Source organism: Paralichthys olivaceus, chromosome 4 (assembly GCF_024713975.1).
Source record: "Paralichthys olivaceus isolate ysfri-2021 chromosome 4, ASM2471397v2, whole genome shotgun sequence".
NCBI classification, from domain to species: Eukaryota; Metazoa; Chordata; class Actinopteri; order Pleuronectiformes; family Paralichthyidae; genus Paralichthys; species Paralichthys olivaceus.
The window spans coordinates 10,170,806-10,189,749 of NC_091096.1; the positions used below are offsets into that span (position 1 = coordinate 10,170,806).

Genomic DNA, 18,944 nt, shown 5'->3' on the forward strand with positions numbered 1-18,944 from the left:
AACAGCGCAACCTTGAGGCCGAAATACAGAACTGAACTTTTTTTTAAAAAATCAAAAAGAACCTCAATGTTTTATCCCTTGAAAGATAAAATCCTAAATAATAAATGAAAAAATTTTTAAATATCTCTATTAAATAATTATCATGAGATAATAATATATAATATAATAATATTGGTATAATATTAACAATGGTATTTTTTCTTTTCAAACACGGTGTGTTGTAAATTCAAGTTTTTGTAAACTTTGTAATTTCAAATGATTAATTTTGAGAAACTCAATCAAAGCACAAATGTATTCCCTTCTTTTAAACATCCCTTTGTTTTATATCTTAAAATGCAAAAATGAATAAATTCTTTATTTTGAAAAGAAAACAATCAACTTTAGTTTATGTATAAATAAGGACATTTGCTCCCAAAGAGATTACATCTTACATATTCATGTATTCGTTTTTATCTAAATCAGTTTTTAATTAAGTTTTGTTGTCTCTGTTATTAGATCTAAATCGACAGGATGATGATTGTTGTTGTTGTTGTTGTTGTTGTACATGCACCCAAACTGCACATTTTGGTTAGAGACATTCAAACAGAGATTGTTGCAGATATGTTTCAAGACATTTATTTTTACACCTTAATGACAAATAACAAAAACACAGCCATCAACAAGGGTTTCCACTGCAGCGAGCTTCACAAATATATTACCACTCATCTTATTTACACTGACTATTTATACATCTTTTAAGACATAACTTTGAATGTCAACTCACATAAATATCATGCAATCAAAACATTTCTTTAAGAAATGAGCTCCCCCCCCCCCCCCCAACACACAGTCACAGTTCAGTCCTCAGCAGCGAGGGTGGGAGAGTCTGAGCTGCTCGTTTATTAACGCAGCGGTGCTCAGCATGGCCGGGGGGCAGAAGGGAGTCCTGGGAGACTGCAGGAGCGTCGGGACCAAACAAGCGGTGGGGCCCGACATGAGGTGACCGTACACGGTGTGCGGGCCCTGCTGTGGGTTTAGGTTCTGTGGGGTGAAGGGAGACGGTTTGCTGATGATGCTGTCGATGCTGAAGGAGCACTTCGCCTGCGGGCCCGGCTTTGGCTCTCCGGGCTCTGTTGCGCAGAGCCTGAAGTCTTTGGCACCGCCGCACTTCCCTTGGTTGTTCAGAGTTTGTGGTAGAAGGTGATAGTTGGAGGGAGGCATCATGATGCCCTCCTGCAGGGGCATGTAACGGAGAGGAGCGGTGGGTGGGGGGCTCACCTGGCCCTGCACATAGTATGGTTGTCCATATGGTCTCTGGAAGTTCATGTTGGAGTAAAACATAAGTCCGTCTTTGCCAAACTCGGGCTGGTTTCTCTTGAAGCGCTTCCTTCGCCGCAGGAAGCTGCCGTTGTCGAACATGTCCTCAGAAGCTGGGTCCAGGGACCAGTAGTTGCCTTTGCCCGGGTTCCCAGGCTCCCTCGGGATCTTGATGAAACAGTCGTTGAGGGAGAGGTTGTGCCGGATGGAGTTCTGCCAGGCGGGGAACTTCTCTCTGTAGTAGGGGAACTTGTTGCTGATGAAGTCACAGATGCCACTCAGCGTCAGCTTCTTCAGTGGGCTCTGCAGGATGGCCATGGTGATGAGGGCGATGTAGGAGTAGGGAGGCTTCACCGAGCTGCTCTGGGCTTTCCTGGACGGCTGTAAGAAACTGTTCTCATTCTCCCCCGACGAGTCCGGCTCTGAGGAGTCACATTCAGCACCAGATTCTGCTGAGGAGCCCGCGTCCGTGGAGCACTCGTTTCCATATAAACGCCGGTGGGGAGGCTTATCCTCGCCCACTATGTCAATCTCATCCTCCTCTGTGGGCAAAGCGGCGTGTTGTGTGGCTTCAAATTCACTGGAGAGAGTCATGGCCACAAGTGGAACGGTCAAGAACGCGTAAAAACTCAGCTGTGCCAAAGAGGCACAAATTGCTCGCCGTGCGTAAAAAACCAAAGGCACCAAGTCATGCGTAAAAGCGCATCTACTGTGTGGTTCCTCTTAAGCCTCGTGTGACGGCTGTTTACTGTGATAGCAAGAGCTGTTGGCTTTATATGTTGAGAGCCTGCAGCCCAGCAGGCCAGTCCCTTTAACCCTCTGAACCTATCAGAGTGGCCCCTCACAGCGGGGAGCAGGAAACAAGAATACAGGTGGGGAGGGAGCTGATGTGCGCAGGGCCCATTCATGCAAAGTTTCAGTAGTGATTTATCGTGTTAAATGGAAAACTCATTGTGGGATTTATTTGAATTATGAGCTGATGCTATAGAGCAGACAACACACATCAAATAAAAAAGAAAGATAATCAGAGCAGCTTCACAGACTGTGAACCTCTTGATATATTCTGGATAATCACTTTTTGCAATGACTTTGGTTTGTGCACTCTGGGTTTTTGGAAGTTTTGAGGACACTGCTGTGTCTTTCCTCTCTAATCATTTGATATTACAAATCTCACAGCAGCACAGTCGGAGGTGGGATGCTCTTGGGATTTTTAACACCACGCCTAACCCGTGATAAGAAACCAGGTGTCCCCCCTCGGAACCCCCGCGGGTTCGTTTAGTTTGCCACCTCTGGATGCCCGCGGGTGATGTGACCATGAAAATGGCCGTGGTGGGGCTCCCCGCAGCCAGAGAAGAATAGAGGCAATGGTCGTCTTAACGAGACCATCAGCATCAGAATCGAGAAGGAAACGGCTCAGCTGCTCGGTGCGTTCAGGGCTCAGCTCCGCTTTACGACCGGGGTGAATAAGCAGCGGAGTCATCCTCAAAGCAAACCGGTTCAACAGCGGATATGTGCCAAAGCCGTGCTACTAAACCATCTCCATTGCAAATGACCAAGTTGGGGAAACTCCACCTATTTCCTCACCTGACCGGGCCTACTGTGTGTGTGTGTGTGTGTGTGTGTGTCATGGTTCTCTCATGACTGTGCTCTTCAAATCATTAACAGCAGATCTCATAAAATATAATGGTTGTGATTCGTCACAAAGCACATTTTAAACTAAGCTGCAGACCAAAAGACTGCACCACAGCTTGTCAATCCAACTGATGTGGAGTAATTGTATTTTTCAAGGTGCAAATAAAGAACAATTTATAAAGAATGATTTTGATTGCATTTGAGCTAAGTAAAAATACCGTTTTTAATATAAGATTTAATCAAACCAGTAAAAACTAAACTGTTCCACTGAAGAAAGCTCAATAAATAAAGACTTAGATTAGACTTCACTGTGGTACTGACAAATTGTAAAAATGTTATTAAGGAAACTCTAGTTGAAAAAAATTGTTTTACAAACACACTGTTCTAATCATGGTCTGTTCACTAAATGCAAACTTTGAAACCTCTTTGTATGCGTTTCAAAACACTGAGAGCTAAGATGTTAATGCTCTTTTCACACTTAGTTGAGTATCTTGTGACTTTACCACTTGAGCATGTAGTTGTTATATTAACAGTTTGCTATTGTGAACTCCGTAAAATTTGAAAGATGTTAAAAATGTAAAAGTAAACCGTAATGAAAAATTACAGAATAGCATTTTCAGAAAAAAAAGATTTATTTTGAATAATTTAAAAATACAGGATGATAAAAAGCCAGAAACATGAGCTAGCTCATTAACAAAATACTGTCTGGTACCAGATTTTAAACAGTAAGTGCATCACTACTGCAGCTCTATCCTTCAAACATTGCAGAGGCCTTCTTTTTGAAAACACAGCGTGTTGATCACATTTCTAGATTTTTATCTTTTGTGCATACACACATTTTTTAGTTGGGGGGGGGGGGGTATATTTGGTAAGTTTCCAGGGTGTGAAGCACATCACACAGTATTTAACTCAGGGACCACAGCAAAACACACACGCTGTAGCTTTTAAACCTGATAAAACTAATGATCTTGATCGCTACAGCACAACCATCCTCTGACGTACCTCACCCTGATGAAGGAAAGGAATTAACATCTGAAACATGGTCCCAGATTCATGGACGACCAAAGCCACAGCTTCTGCTCCAGACTCAGTAGTTTTTGACGTGAAGACAAGATCTTTGAGCTAATTTCTCTCTGCCTCCTGCATCACTCTGGAAATGAACTGTTCCTGCAGAATGTCCTTGTCCAGGTTCCTACCTGCAAATATGAATTTATAATTTCACTTCAGATCTTGAATCTTGAAGTGACCGTTAAGTATGATATAGTGTGTGAGGGCAAAATTCATATTTTTGCATTTTTTCTGCAGACAATGACTAAGAGACGTAATTGAACACTGTTTTATTACGTAACATATTAAATATTTACTAAGAACATTTCTGGGAAATTTAGGGAAGGAAATAATAAATCCACAAGTTAAAGATACTCAAAACTCTGAGGTAGAATTACAGCCAAGAACTTCATGTGGCAATTTATGCTAAAACTACTAAACTTTAAAGATATGAATTAAGTTTATAAACGACAAACATTAGGGGAAAATTAGCATTGAAAAACTTGAATGGCAATTTTTCTGACAATGTGGTGAAACTCAGTGAATTGGCCGCCTTTACAGTAGTAGTTTAATAATTATGTAAAAGATAAACATGTGAAAGAAGTGTGTGTGTCTTCACCTATGAAGACCAGTCGGTTGATCCGCAGGTTCTCCTCCCAAAGCTGTGGAGTGTCATTCAGCTCGTACAGCTCGTGGACCCCCTGCAGCATCACTTGGTGGGCGTTAGCTGCAAATGATACTATGCCCTGAAAACACAAAAGTCACAAGTCACAAGTGACACATTAACCTGCACTGAAAGAAGAATCTGGAGCCGCTTAATACAGATAATACAGCGGCTGTTATCGATCACTGCCGACACCGGGGTGCATACTGTTCTCTAATGTACCTTTAACCGGATGACGGTCATGGCTTGCCCCTCTTTGTTTTTGAACATCTTTTCCCATAAGAGCTCCTAAAACAGAGGAAAATGGGTGTTTACTTTTCAAAGCAGTAAAGGCAGAGGGTGAGCTGAATGAGGCAGAGTGTGTGTACCTGGATGAAAACGTTCAAGGCGTCCTCCGAGAGATCTCCAGCCACTTCAAACGTCACCGTTAAAATACTCTGAAAATGACACAGATAATGTGACACAGAGTCAATTTTAGTGGAATTCATGCAAGAATTTTGAAAAGTAATAAAATTGTTTCAATGCAATAATGAAAGCATCTGCCAAATGTGTACATGCAATGTAAAAGTAGCAAAACTACTGCAAAATAATCAATTTCAAGTAAAAAATACTTCTTCTGTAAGCACTAAGGTTAAAAGTATATACAGTAATAAAGTATCAAACACAAAAGTACTTGTTAAATGTCCAATCCAAAGTGTTATATTTTCTCATATCCACTATATATGTTAACAGAATATTATATATTATTGTTGTTGTCAAGGTAGTGAAGCTAATTTTATGTGACTTAATATACTGGCTAAAGTTTAATCTTCAGGAAAGCATTAACAAATTGATCATATGTTTTAGGTCTAACAAGTAGTTGAAAAATATTCAAGTGAATTTAAGTACCCTAAATTATACTTTAAGGTCACTACTTGTTTATGTCTACTTAGTGACACTGCACTACTGATTTTTGTATTTTGAGATTTGTATTAGCACACACTGAGTAAGATACACTGATGGCATTTCTTTTTTCATATAATTCTGGGTTTAACAAATTAGCATAGTCATAATGAAACATTAAACAAAAGACGTGTTTTTTACGCCCCGGCTGATGACTTTGTCAATGACTGTGTCAAATCCCACGACTCCCAGCAATGGCACCTCGCTCTATTTCTCACACTTACAAGCTCCCCAATACTTCCTTACAGCATTGAAAGGGCACTTTGCAGATATTTGGGGGGGGGGGGGGGGGGGGGGGGGGGCGGGGGTGGGGGGGTTGTGTTGAAGTGTTAAGGTTACACACTTCCTTGTCATTTGGTATAACAACAGAAAAACAGCATTCTCATTTACATGAAAAGAGCAACATGGGGGAAGGAGGGGGTGGGGGGGGGGGTCTGAGGGACCCTGAGTGTCATGCGGGAAAGGGGGACCCGGAGAAAAACAGACAACAATGGCGTTATTTGCCCACACAAACAACCCTCAGCCCTCTCCTCATCCTGTGATAAAAGTTCATGGTTATAAAACACCAGCAAGATGCGGCCTAAATGCTGGAAGTGGTCATTTGCTCTAAAGCTCAGATGAAAGAAAGAAGGAAACGGAATGAGACTAAAGGGAATAAATATTTTTTTCATAATTCGCATCTTCAGGGAAAAGAATTTGACTCAAAGGATGTTTGGTTTTGGGAATAAGTTGCATCTCTCTTCTAAAATGCTAAACAACAGGTTTCCCGTTCAAATGACGCCCAGTTGTTAATTATCTGGTGAAATGCAGCCTTTATACCACGTTTTATGACATCTGGATCTCATTTAAACAGCTGCAAAGCCATAATATGTAGCCAAGACTCTGGTCAGTCTAGCCAATACAGTCTACTGACGTCTAGAGAGAATCAATGTCTGTGCTGCCACGTATGACCCGGGACTGCATCTATTTGTAGTGCGACAAGGAAACATCAAAAGCCTCAAGTTGATCTCGACACAAAACCCAGAGCGGGGAGGGAGTTTTCACTGTGGTGTCACAGCCTGGGGGAATGCAAGGCACAGTTTTAGCCCCAGGAGAATGCATCCCCCCCTTTTTCAGTCAGTAGGAAATGATGTGTTGAAATAAATTAGCAAACAAAACAAGGAAAACTTGAAGAGAGTAAGTGCAGGGAGCGAGTAAGTGTGAAACAGCTCCGAGCAGACAGACAATACCTTGTCGAGATGAGGACTCATCGGTTTCACAAGCTGGAGCTTCTCAGCCAGACTTTGGAGGGGGGGGGGGGGAGAAAATATTAAAATCCATTATTTAATTTATCACAAAATTCATTCTAAAATACTAAAACAAAACTTAAATATTTTTGCTTTTATAAGTATCTGTCAGCTGCACTGTGGCTTATTTTACACAGCGAGTGTTTTGTAGGATTTTATTTCCATTTGTAAAGTTTTCACAAGTCCCTTCAGAGCTGCGTCATTAAGCACTGATACAGAACACTTCGTGCTATCCTGTGAGAAACACAGATATAATGGTCAAAAATTTTGTTCTGTGTCCTCTCTGTTCTAGTTGCTGACATTGGAAGTTATTGTTTTGGTTTGGTGATCGATGGCTGTATGATTTCAGAGAAATCAGAGAAGTCCCATGGATATGAACAGTTAGGTGAAGCATTTCTGCCACATGTGCTATTTCATATTTTTCATAAGAATCACACAAAAAAAAGTCCGGAGACATTGATTTAAGTTTCCATTTAGTTCATTTCTCAGTTAATCTTTTAGAAACTGTATTTTTAATTTCATTATCAGATTTATTGTGTAACCTTGTTTATTTGTAGCTGATTGTCATTGCTGCCTGTTGTAAAATTAAGTTTTATTATCAATGAAGCTTTCACGCTTAAATAAAGGCTGAAGAAAATGACTTTCTAAAGAACAGCGTACGATATAAGCACAAACAAAAGTACTTGAGCTTTTCTTTACTACTTTTCTTTATATCTTTGGTCTTTTCTGCAGAAGACGAGTGGATTATACCATTTTGGACTATACCATTTTATCTGTGTTTCTCACAGTTTAGCACAAAGTGTTCTGTATCAGTGCTTAATGACGCAGCTCTGAATGGACTTGTGAAAACTTTAGAAATGGCAATTAAACCCTACAAAACACTCACCACCACCCCCAAATAAACTACAGCCCTTGTTCTCCCCATCAGACCTCACAAGGAGGCTAAATGTTGTGTCCAGCAGCTCGAGCCCTGTGTGCTGTTAGTGCCACACAGGCAGAGCGGCGGGGGGCCGCTTCAAACAGCCAGCATGGGATCGAGGGGAGGAGGGGCCCTGACTCTCAAAGGCAGGGGGAAGAGGAGCAGTGTGCTGGGACATGGGGGACTCCTCGGGAGTCAGTGGACACACACAGCTCTAATCCTCTGCAGCTGGCCGCAGAGACACTGACCGAGGGCATGTAAGAGAGCTTTAACACCGCGGCCCGTTTCATTCACATGAAGAGATGAACACTGATGCTATTCATGAGAAGGACATTCTACAGGGGATACAATATGATGACCACCCTGTGGTGTAACAGGGGGACGCTCAATAAAGGAGTCTGTTAATTAGAGAGAAACACGGTGAGCAATAGTATCAAAGACCGTTGGGTACACAGTTCAGACAGAGAAGCAACAAAGGCCATCAATGCAGCCAAATAAGTTCTTGATCCTTCACTGCAAGTTTTAAAATAGACACTGTACACTGGTGCGGTCAATATCATCAGCAGACACACTGACTGAAGATTATTTCACAGCTGATGTGTTTCTATTTGGGTGAAATCTGAGGCTATCCACACGAGAAATGTTTAAAACATCATTTCACTCAATTTCTAATTTTTTATGTTTTCAGCTCCTGAATATCGATTCTGCTCAGCTCAGGAAATTCAGCCTTGATTATAAGAAACCACCATCCCATGTTGCATTTATCACCTTTACTAAACCCAATTGATTGAATTTAAATGTGAGATTTATTCTGAATAAAACTTTACATAGGAAATCATGGGTATTATATCAGTGCAAACATTTTTCACTGTGCTTCATCTCTGAGATCCCTGCCCATCCGTGGAGAATGGGAATGGGGCATGACGGTATTCTAGAATGAGAGGCGTGACGTGTGACAGCATCTGTCCCACCATGCTGGCTCTGCCTTATACACTGAAACTGATCCGGCTCTGTGACTAACTCAACTGTCTGTATAAAGAAAGATCAATGGTCCCCCACCTAGTTGAGCTTTAGTCTTTTGTGTCTTTCAGTCCTATTTTACTCAAGGGAGAATGAAGAGTCAGTTATTTATAAATATATGTTGTCATTTCTAATTTGACATTTGGAAACATTGCCAAAATACTGCAATTAAAAACCTAATGAAGCTTAGAACCAGGCATGGGCAGGCCTCTGGCACAGGAGTCGTTCCCTTGAGGATGTTCTGAGTACGCACAAGTATTAACAAACTACATAACAATGCTGGAACATCATCGTCATCATTTATCCGCCACAGAGCAATGATTTCATAATGTCCCACTCAGCACTTCTTGGTAATAGTTAAAAAATATATATGTTGTCATAATTTTTTTGAAACGCTAAAATCAGGCTTTAAAATAAAAAGTCCACTTCTTGACATTTTGTGTACACGAGAGAGAGAGACTCACTTTGCTCCATCCTTACTGTCAAAAGAATGTAGATCCAGAACTTCAGAGAGATCCACCCTGTGGAAGAAGATCACTGCTTATTCAGCTTTTCACAGTTTTATTTGAAGTCTGACCATTGTGGGTTAAAAAAAAAACAAAACAAGAAATTCGAACACTTGCAGAAAATTGGCTCAAAATAACATTCAGGGTAACCGAGTGAAATGACTTAAGCAAGAAGTTGTGGGAATGTTTTTCCGATTAACCCCTCGCTGCACGCTGTCTTTCATGTCGTCACCCTGGTCTGAACTCAGTGGGGGGAGCAAAGCTGCACCGAAACACACCCCAACCTTTAATACGCTGCTTGTGCTAGCCAGATGCTACCTCGGTGCATCAACACACAACATGCCAACACACAAGGGTTTCATATAAACACACATACTTGCACATGTGCAAGCTGACACACATGCAACCATGTTAGCTTGAAGACCTGGGGTCAAAGAGCCAAGACTTGTGGGTAACTAGACACCATTTGAAGGCTTGGTGTTTACTCAGGGTGTGCCAGTTTGTGTATTTATACGTGTGTGAGTGTTGGGGGTTCTCACGAGCAATGTTATGCCTGAACCGCTTCATCTTTGATACGAAGATCTGAGGAGCAGCAGCAGCACGTGGTGTTCATAGAGAACCTGGCCACAGAGGAACTACGTGACCTTATCACAGAAACACACACACATGAACACACACACACACAAAAGAAACAACTTACCTCGATCTCTGGCTTTCTATAATCTTGACGAGACCATTTATCGATCTGAAGTGAAAGAAAAAAACACACATATATATATACAGCTTAATAACAAACACACTGATAAATGGAATGGCACCCAGTGCATATGTCCACCAGAGTCCAACTGTCCCCTTCAATTCAATCAAGATGCACCAAATTACACACATAAGATACCAGTCCCCTAAATATGCCTGATTCGTATCATGATGATCTACATTATTTACAAAATGGCAAAAAAAAACTCCCAATCTCACAAAGAAAAACTGTTCCTGGATCTGCCTCCTTATATACCCCACTTTTCCCACCAAGTTTCAAGAAAACAATGCAATGAAAACATGACCTCCTTGGCTTAGGGGGAGTTTAAAGAAATATAATTGTAGATGAAGGCTGATAATTAGAAGTATAAATTATAAGATCATGACCTGACAGTGTCTCGGACTTGGTTTAGCTCCTCCTCATTCACCAGGTCTGTTTTGTTGATAACGGTCAGGTCAGCGAGAGCAATCTGTCTGGAAAGAAATGAAACACGACAAACACTCAGATCTCCAGGAGTAAAATCAGGACGTCACTGCCTTGTCACATTGTTTGTTGATTCTGTCTGTGTGTGTGTGTGTGTGTGTGTGTGTGTGTGTGTGTGTGTGTGTGTGTGTGTGTGTGTGTGTGTGTGTGTGTGTGTGTGTGTGGGTGGCAGTGCAGGCATCAGATGCCAAACTCAAATGGGACCTGAGTGTGTTCAGTTTAGAGGTGAAAACACAAACAGAGACAAAGAATGAGAAGGGTCGTGCCACCGCTCTTTCTTCATCAGTGTATTTATTCAACAACAACACCCTCATACAGCTGCAGGAGGAGACAAACAGAGAGAGACGTCCAGGGAGACAGACAGATGGGAGACCTGTAGGTCTCTTGTTTGGTTTTTATGGAAGATTTTTGGCAGTTTGGAAAATGCACATATTCACGTTCTTTCCAATGGAACACCTGCTCATGTCATTTAGAAAAAACTTTGAACAAGGTGAAAGAACGGCCATGGTTCTGTCTGAATTTACCTCAAAATCTCACTAAAACATCTTTTTAAAAACCTCCATTCAAACATACCTGACTGCTTCATTTACGAGTCCATCTGCTTTTTCTTCTGTCAGTTGCTACAGAGAAAAGAGATAGTGAACATAACTTACACATGCATCCACAAAAATAACAAAAAGTACAGAATAGCTCAAGCTGACCATGTAGATTTACAGTTCATCTGCACATTTTTGAAAAACATTTCAGTGAACATTTGCACCAGCCAACATAAAACCGGCAGATAGATTGATGTAAGAAATGCCCGTATTTCATCTTTGTGAACTGAGTGAGTTTCTGAACACATGAATTCTCAGGAGATCACTTTTCATTTTGTTGACGTCCCGTGTCCTCACACTGGGGGATGCAGCAATTTCATCCAACAGTTTAATATCTGATAACAGAGCGAGCAGGAGGTGTTAATCTGGATCCTGACCCCTGAGCGTCAATCTGACATGAACCTGTCACTGTCTGAATCACCACAGCTTCAACTGCGACCAGAAAAAAGTAATAAATATAAAATAATAGATTTCTGCTTTTTACTCAATGACCTCTGCATCGAGAGACAAAGGCCTTTCAGAGGGTGTGATGGTGAAGAAGCAGGTAACTCTGAAGCCTCTCAGACAGAGGGATATTTCACGAGACAGATGAGGGGGGAGGAAGGCGAGTGGATGAGACAGTCCTATTACAAAGTTCACATCTCTGATATCAATTACTCCTTCACTACGAGTTACCCTCTCCTTCTTTCTGTCATTGTTTCCTTCATTCTGTCTCTTTCTCCACTTGGAGGACAGATCAGCACCGAGGCCATGAGATGTGTCACCTCACTGCCTGTGACACCTTCAAATTAGAGCCCATTATCCTGGTGTCACTTATCCTGTTCTTTTTAAATACCACAGGGAGGGCAGGGTGTGGGTGTGGGTGTGTGTGTGTGTGTGTGTGTGTGTGTGTGTGTGTGTGTGTGTGTGTGTGTGTGTGTGTGTGTGCGTGTGTGTGTGCGTGTGTGCTGATGGGATACAGACACTCCACAAGTTTTATTACTTATTTTGACTTTAAAATCATTTTTGAGCAACATGCTTTTTTTAAGTTGGGGGTCAAGAGCATATACACTTCATGTGAAAATATTATTTCATACCTGCAGTCCATACTTGGCATCAATGACTGTGACGATGCCTGTGATGAAGGAAATGTACAGGTTATTAGAATCAGTAAAACGACAAGTTGCGCAAATTCTGTTGTGAACTGCATTCGCCTTTTGGTGTTTAGTTTTGTCTGATTGCTTCTGCCACTTTCTCAGCTTTTTGAAGTACACTTTTGGTCGACCAGCCTGTCACAACAGAGCCAACAGCTGAGTATGTGTTGTGAGGAGCTAGACACCGTTCGTGCAAACACACACAAAGCAGGTAAATAAACTGTGTTCTCCGTACAAACAGGTCAGGTACCATTTGGACAGGTCACAAAAATGTCTCTTACAAATTGTACTGTTGACAGAGCAAGCTGCTTTCAGACATACACTGAACTCCAGACATTTTCTTGGGCTGCACGTGAGAACGCAAATGTCTAAGTCAATTACTCCAATCCTAACCAATAACCCTAAGGATGAAAAAGAGAAGCCGCACACGTAGAAGACGCCGACAAAGATGTCAAATCAGAAGACAATGAGATTTAAGAGGTTTTGGAGATAAGGGCCGACGTCAGTGTTGATGTCCTGTCAACAAAAATATGTGTTTTCTGCAGCTCATCTGAATTTTCTGAACTCAGCTGACCAAAAAAATCTCCTGCTGTGTTCTTCATATGTGAAAGGCAAACTCTAGAATATTTACCTAATCCTATTTTCCAGAAATTTAAAAAGTTCACATCTGAAAAAGGCTTTATTGTGTTATTTACAAGGAAATACTTGATTTGTGTTGCATTTTCAAGTTGATCAGTCTTATAAAGCCATTTAAACACCACTATTAACCAGCGTAATGTTTTTAAAATGACAGCATTAAAATACATTGTTCATTTTAAACAAGACGGGCCAACAATATGTGAGAAATCAGGTTTTGTGTGGAAAACGAAGTGAGACAGAGCATCAGGGACAAAGAGCCAGATGTCGTTACAAAAGTCTCACCGTCCAAATAAATGTCACTGCCAAGCTCTGCGTCGACCCAGAACATGGAGGCCACAGCTCCTGCCAGAGGATATGAAATGTTGTTTTAGATATAAATGACTGATATAATGAAAAGATACATGTGCAGAGATCAGAAACTTATAAATAAAAAGATTTATACTGTAAAAATGAATTCAGATATAAATGATACAAAACAGTAGCAAATAAACCAAGTTTTTAGAACTCGTGAACAGTCACTTACCTCACTTACATAAGTCATATTAACAAATACACCTAAAAGAAGCAAATCCTCACATTTGAAAACCTGAACCAGAATATCTGGCATTTTTACTTCCAGATATCTGGTTGACTGATTCCTACAATCCTTATTAATATATTACTCATTGCTAAATGATTTTACTATATTCGGTGACATCCTCATCCTCAGTATTTGTGTTTAAAGTCCGACTAAAGTACTTTCTGAAACCCTGCATGTTTTTTCCTGGCTGAGCTTTGTGGAGCAGATAAAACCAATATCAGAGGCTTTCAATTGTTTATCTCCTGCTCGTACATTTGGTTTGTTTCGATTTTCCTGTGAAGGCGGTTATTACAAGACCCTATGTTCCGGCCCCAGCCACAGCTTGTTCACATAATGCCCTTTCGTCAAGCTGCCGAGCCAGAAGAGAAAGCATTGTAAATATTTGATGGATGCCTAATGAAAACACAGTTTTTGAGTGGCATGTTTCACATAACTCATCCAACCTCCTCCTGAACGGAAGGGGAGAATCCCTTGGGAGCCCTCGTGATTGACAGTGCCGCCGGAGCCAATGAAAGACCTGTCCTAGCCGATCATAAGCCTGTCTCAGCCAATGACGTGGCAGAGATGTGAGGACAGCCTTGAGTCTGAGCCTTGCTCCGTTGGTTCTGTCTGTGGGGCCAAGTGTTGTGTGTCCGCCAGCTCCTGACACCTGTCAGTTAGCAACACACCCCGGTCACCACAGCCCTCGCCCTCTTATAGCCTAATATTGATTTCCTGATTCAAACCTGAGAGCTGAATGGACAACTAGGGTTTTTTTTGGGCTGCCTTGATGTAAACAGGCTCCTTGGATTCACAGCAGCACAAGCCAGGAATTATAAAATATTTCACCTCTGATATTTGTTTTACAAAGAAAGATCCAGTTTTAAACTTTATTTTGACTTAAAGCATAGATCCACAGGTCATTCCTTAAATACTGTGCCAGGAACACTGAGCTGTTCTGAGTAAGATAAAAAAAAGACAGAACAGACTCAGAGAATCGGAGTCCAGTATGTGGCATTAATAGTGAACATTCAACAGGGCGACTATAACATGCAACAATAAAACTGCTGGATTCTCACAGGTATTTATTAAACACATAGAAACATGTTCTGCTTAAATCTAATTTAATTACTTTACTTAATCATTCAGCAAATACTGGGCACATTTACTTCAAACAATCAATAAAACACTACATCAGACAACGATAAACAGATTTTACATTTGAGGGTCTGCAGACAAGTTCTTTCACTATATAACTACTAAGTTCTGGGACAATGTGACACAAGGATATGAAGACCTCACTCACTTTGTTTCTGTCTATACTGTTAGTGCCACATTCAAGAATACCCGTTGTTGATGTAGTCTTAACCTGTTTTATTTCAGTTTTAATATTTTAAACTATGGTCTACTACCAAATCAAATCTTATCCAACTTGCAAAACTCGTACCTGGATCAGCGAGTCCTGTGGTCTCTAACAGGATGTAGTCAAACTTTCCTTTCTTCTCCATCAGGTTCTCAATGGCTTTAAGACCATTGTCCCTGAAAACATTGAAATAACAGCCGGAAATTATTTAAAAAAAAAAAAGGCAAATGCAGATCTTATATACAAAATACCCGCAATATTTCTAAGGTGACATTATATAAAAAGTAAAACAAAGCAAAAAGGTGGTTATCTTGTCCCCACACTGTATCCACATTTACACATAAGTTTATATATGTATTGAATTTGTGACAGAAACAACATAACAAGTTAGAAACAACCATAGATTCTGTTAATTGATAAAAATATGAGTCAGTTAATCTCCATACTTGACCGAGCAGCAGAGGCAGCCATTTCTCAGCTCCAGCCACTCCTCGTACAGCTCCCCCGCCTGGCTCACTGCCAGAGACTTCTCCAGGGCACTGCCTGCAGAAGGAGCAATAGTTTAAGACAAAGTGTTACGCTGCTGTCCTCTTGTGGAAATCCCTGAAAACACAACAGTCACCCTACAACACGTCTGTATTATAGTGTTTTATGTGTGTAGTGGATCTTCTGGATCATCTTTAAATACATTTTAATTAATTTGTCACAATGAGTTTACCCTCTCCAAATTCATTGAGTATGACGGCGATCCGCTTGTTGTGTTGCTCTGTTAATATGTAGTTCAGGAGCGTGGTCTTTCCAGCGCCTACAGAGAGACAAGAAAACACCGGATTTGTGAGCACTTACAGTAGAACACATTCTAATTATTATGAGAGTGAACAATACCCTGGTCTAGGATCAGAGCTGCTTTAGTTTGTGATGAGGATTGAGTGTGAGATTATAATCCAGTTGATAATCGTATTAAAGCCGTTTGTACCACAGACAGTCTCTCACCGAGGTAGCCTGTGATGATGGTGACAGGTATCTGCTCTGCAGTAGCACCAGCCTGGGCGGCGATGGGAACCAGCTCTGGGCAGTCATCATCTTCTTCCATCACCAGAAACACAGCTTTCCTGCAGGGGAACAAGACGGAGCCGATGAGATGAATCTGTACAGAGACACATTACAAACAGCCTCTGACAGATTCAAGTGTAAATAAGAGCTGGAAAGAGTTTGATCTGGTCAATGACACTTGAGTCATGTGTAGAAACGAGTAGATGTGTTTCAAAAGGTTGAACGATAAAAACAAAGTAATTATCGCAATATAATTTTCATTAATTGCAATAAAGCAAAAGCTAAATATACATATTACAGATATCTATCGATATAATACTTCTGCATTGTGCGAGTATGGTGAAGAGGTACAACACATGATCGGTTTTAATGTTCTACCTCTATAACTTTGCTCTGCTTCACTGTACTTGAATGAAACTTGGCACAGATCATGTTCAGATGTTGTGCTGTGGATTTGTCTGTTCCCCGTACTTATTTTAAATCCAGAGGTGACTGAGCATTTGCAGCTGAGGCTCCAAAACTTTTGAAGAGCCTTCCCCAATCCATCAGATCTGCTGAATCTGCAGTCCCCTCTGAGCAGCTGCTGAAAACTCATTTCTATAGGTTAGCCTTTTTATGGATTATCTCCATTTCTTTTCTTGTATGTGTGGTTGTCAGTATGCATGTTTGTATGTATATATATGTATATATGTATGTATAGATATAGTTATTTGTGTATACCATCCTGTGTGTTTTAAAAAGTGCTATACAATTAAATTATTATTATTACTATCCACATGATTTCATTTGGATATTAACAAGGCAGGCATGGCATCTTTCACTTATGTTGTGTTCCATCTTCAATTACTCTGAATCTAAATTGTGTTAGATTTAGATGATAACAAGTTTTCTCTTCTTCTTATCATTCTGGGCATCTCATTTTCGCACAGGGGCAAGTTTTTAGGGATTAAATAAGAGTAATACTCATTTGATTTGTGTGTAAAAGACAAAATACAGATGCTTTACAGCCTACATCACCTGTGACAATTACTGTCACGTTGAATTAGCTGTCAGTCTTCATCCATCTCTCACAACAATACATGAAACAGAACAATATGAAGGGACTCGATCTAGTCTCAGTAAACAAACAGTGCAGGAGCATCGCGTAGTAAACGTGGATTGTAAACACTTCTCCCTGCTCGATGCGACACGACAGCAAGACAAAAGCGACATTCATGGTTTCACAAAGGCTGGAGAGAAATTACCTGCTGTCGATGTTCAAAGTGTTCACCACAAACCCTGTTTCCCTGCCGCTGCTGAGGATTCACCGTGGACACTCTGCGATTTGACAACGTGCCACACTCCTGAGGTTCTGCCGGAAACCCTGACGCAGAGATAATAGTTCCGCTTCATGTTAGTTCATGGTCAGAAAGGGAACAGCAGGGTTATAAACACCACCGAGCTGCACACTGAGGAAATTATAGATAAATAAAACATTTCATGATGATGTATTTTTTAGTTTTGTCATTTTCTTATGTCCCTTATCTCAGCAGGAGATTTAATGTGATGACACGCTTTTACCACAAGAGGGCGGCAGAAAGTAGTCCTTCAATCTACTTTTCCCAGAAAATAATTTATAGAGTTTAGAAACGAAATAAAAAAACAAAATAAATATTGGAAACATCACTTCACACCAAAATAAAGGCTGGATTATTAAAAGTTAGGACTTTATGGTTGTATCACTGTCTCAGAAAATAACAGAAGACTACAGAAGTAGGTAAAAATCCCCTGCAGTTGTTCAGGTTGTTCATTAGAAATGTCACTTTAGGGAGGAGTTACCAGGTTTCCTGCTCATGTTGATGGATGTAATCTTATTGTCTCATAGCCAATGTTGTCTGAACTCTGTTAATAGTTTCCTGCAATGCAGTTCATCTCAGGTTCCTTTATCCAACCTGGGAGGTGAAAGAGAAGTGAAAGTAAAGGTAAAGGTTTAGGAGACTTGAGGTCTCATATGTCATACTGTACCTGATAAACTCAAAGAGCAGTGACCCTATCTATCTATCTACCTACAGATCTATCTATCTACAGATCTTTCTATCTAACAATCGATCTATGTACAGATCTATCTATCTACAGATCTTTCTATCTAACTATCTATCTACCTACAGATCTATCTTACTATCTACATATCTAACTATCTATCTACAGATCTATCTATCTAACTATTTACAGATCTATCTCTATCTATCTATCATCTATCAACCTACAGATCTATCTATTTGTCTATCCATCTATCTACAGACCTATCTATCTATCTGCCTACGGATCTGTCTACCTACAGATCTATATATCTACAGATCTATCTATCTATCTACCTACGGATCTATCTACCTACAGATCTATCTATCTATCTACCTACGGATCTATCTATCTATCTGCCTACGGATCTATCTATCTATCTGCCTACGGATCTATCTACCTACAGATCTATCTATCTATCTACCTACAGATCTATCTACCTACGGATCTATCTATCTACCTACGGATCTATCTACCTACAGATCTATCTATCTATCAATCTACCTACAAATCTATCTACCTACAGATCTATCTATCTACAGATCTATCTATCTACAGATCTATCCACCCATCTATCTACAGATCTATCTCTATCTATCTATCAACCTACAGATCTATCTATTTGTCTATCCATCTATCTACAGACCTATCTATCTATCTACCTACAGATCTATCTATCTATCTATCTATCTATCTACCTACGAATCTATCTATCTATCTACCTACAGATCTATCTATCTACCTACCTACGGATCTATCTATCTACCTACAGATCTATCTACCTATCTTCTCCAGATCTACAGTGTGTGAGGGGATCAGAAGAACCCTGGGAAGTGTGTTAGCATTCGTGAGCTACGCTAACCTTGTGTTCGTGTTGTTTAACATGTGCCTGATAGCATCACACTGGTGCTTTAGCTTGATGTAAGCTAACAAGAAAGTTTTCATCCATCTGTCCATAAAACAAAGAGTTTAAACTTGTATTGAAGAATCA

At 40.5% G+C, this 18,944-nt stretch overlaps 2 protein-coding genes across 2 annotated transcripts; both read right to left on the reverse strand.

Annotated features, from left to right (window-relative positions):
* Positions 1-605: 605 nt before the first annotated feature.
* Positions 606-2,032, reverse strand: foxd5 (forkhead box D5). Its single transcript, XM_020102697.2, has one exon. It carries the CDS (start codon positions 1,888-1,890, stop codon positions 844-846), a length of 1,047 nt encoding a protein of 348 aa, XP_019958256.1. The 5' UTR covers positions 1,891-2,032; the 3' UTR covers positions 606-843.
* Positions 2,033-3,541: 1,509 nt separating this feature from the next.
* On the reverse strand, positions 3,542-17,276 carry cbwd (COBW domain containing). The gene is made up of 16 exons (XM_020102680.2): positions 17,140-17,276; positions 15,836-15,954; positions 15,561-15,647; positions 15,289-15,385; positions 14,927-15,018; positions 13,203-13,262; positions 12,225-12,262; positions 11,126-11,172; positions 10,456-10,542; positions 10,013-10,057; positions 9,271-9,327; positions 6,811-6,862; positions 5,008-5,076; positions 4,862-4,927; positions 4,595-4,721; positions 3,542-4,124 (listed from the first exon to the last, which is right to left on the reverse strand). The coding sequence occupies exons 2-16, from the start codon at positions 15,933-15,935 to the stop codon at positions 4,051-4,053; spliced, it is 1,098 nt and encodes a 365-aa protein (XP_019958239.2). The 5' UTR covers positions 15,936-15,954; positions 17,140-17,276; the 3' UTR covers positions 3,542-4,050.
* Positions 17,277-18,944: the final 1,668 nt, after the last annotated feature.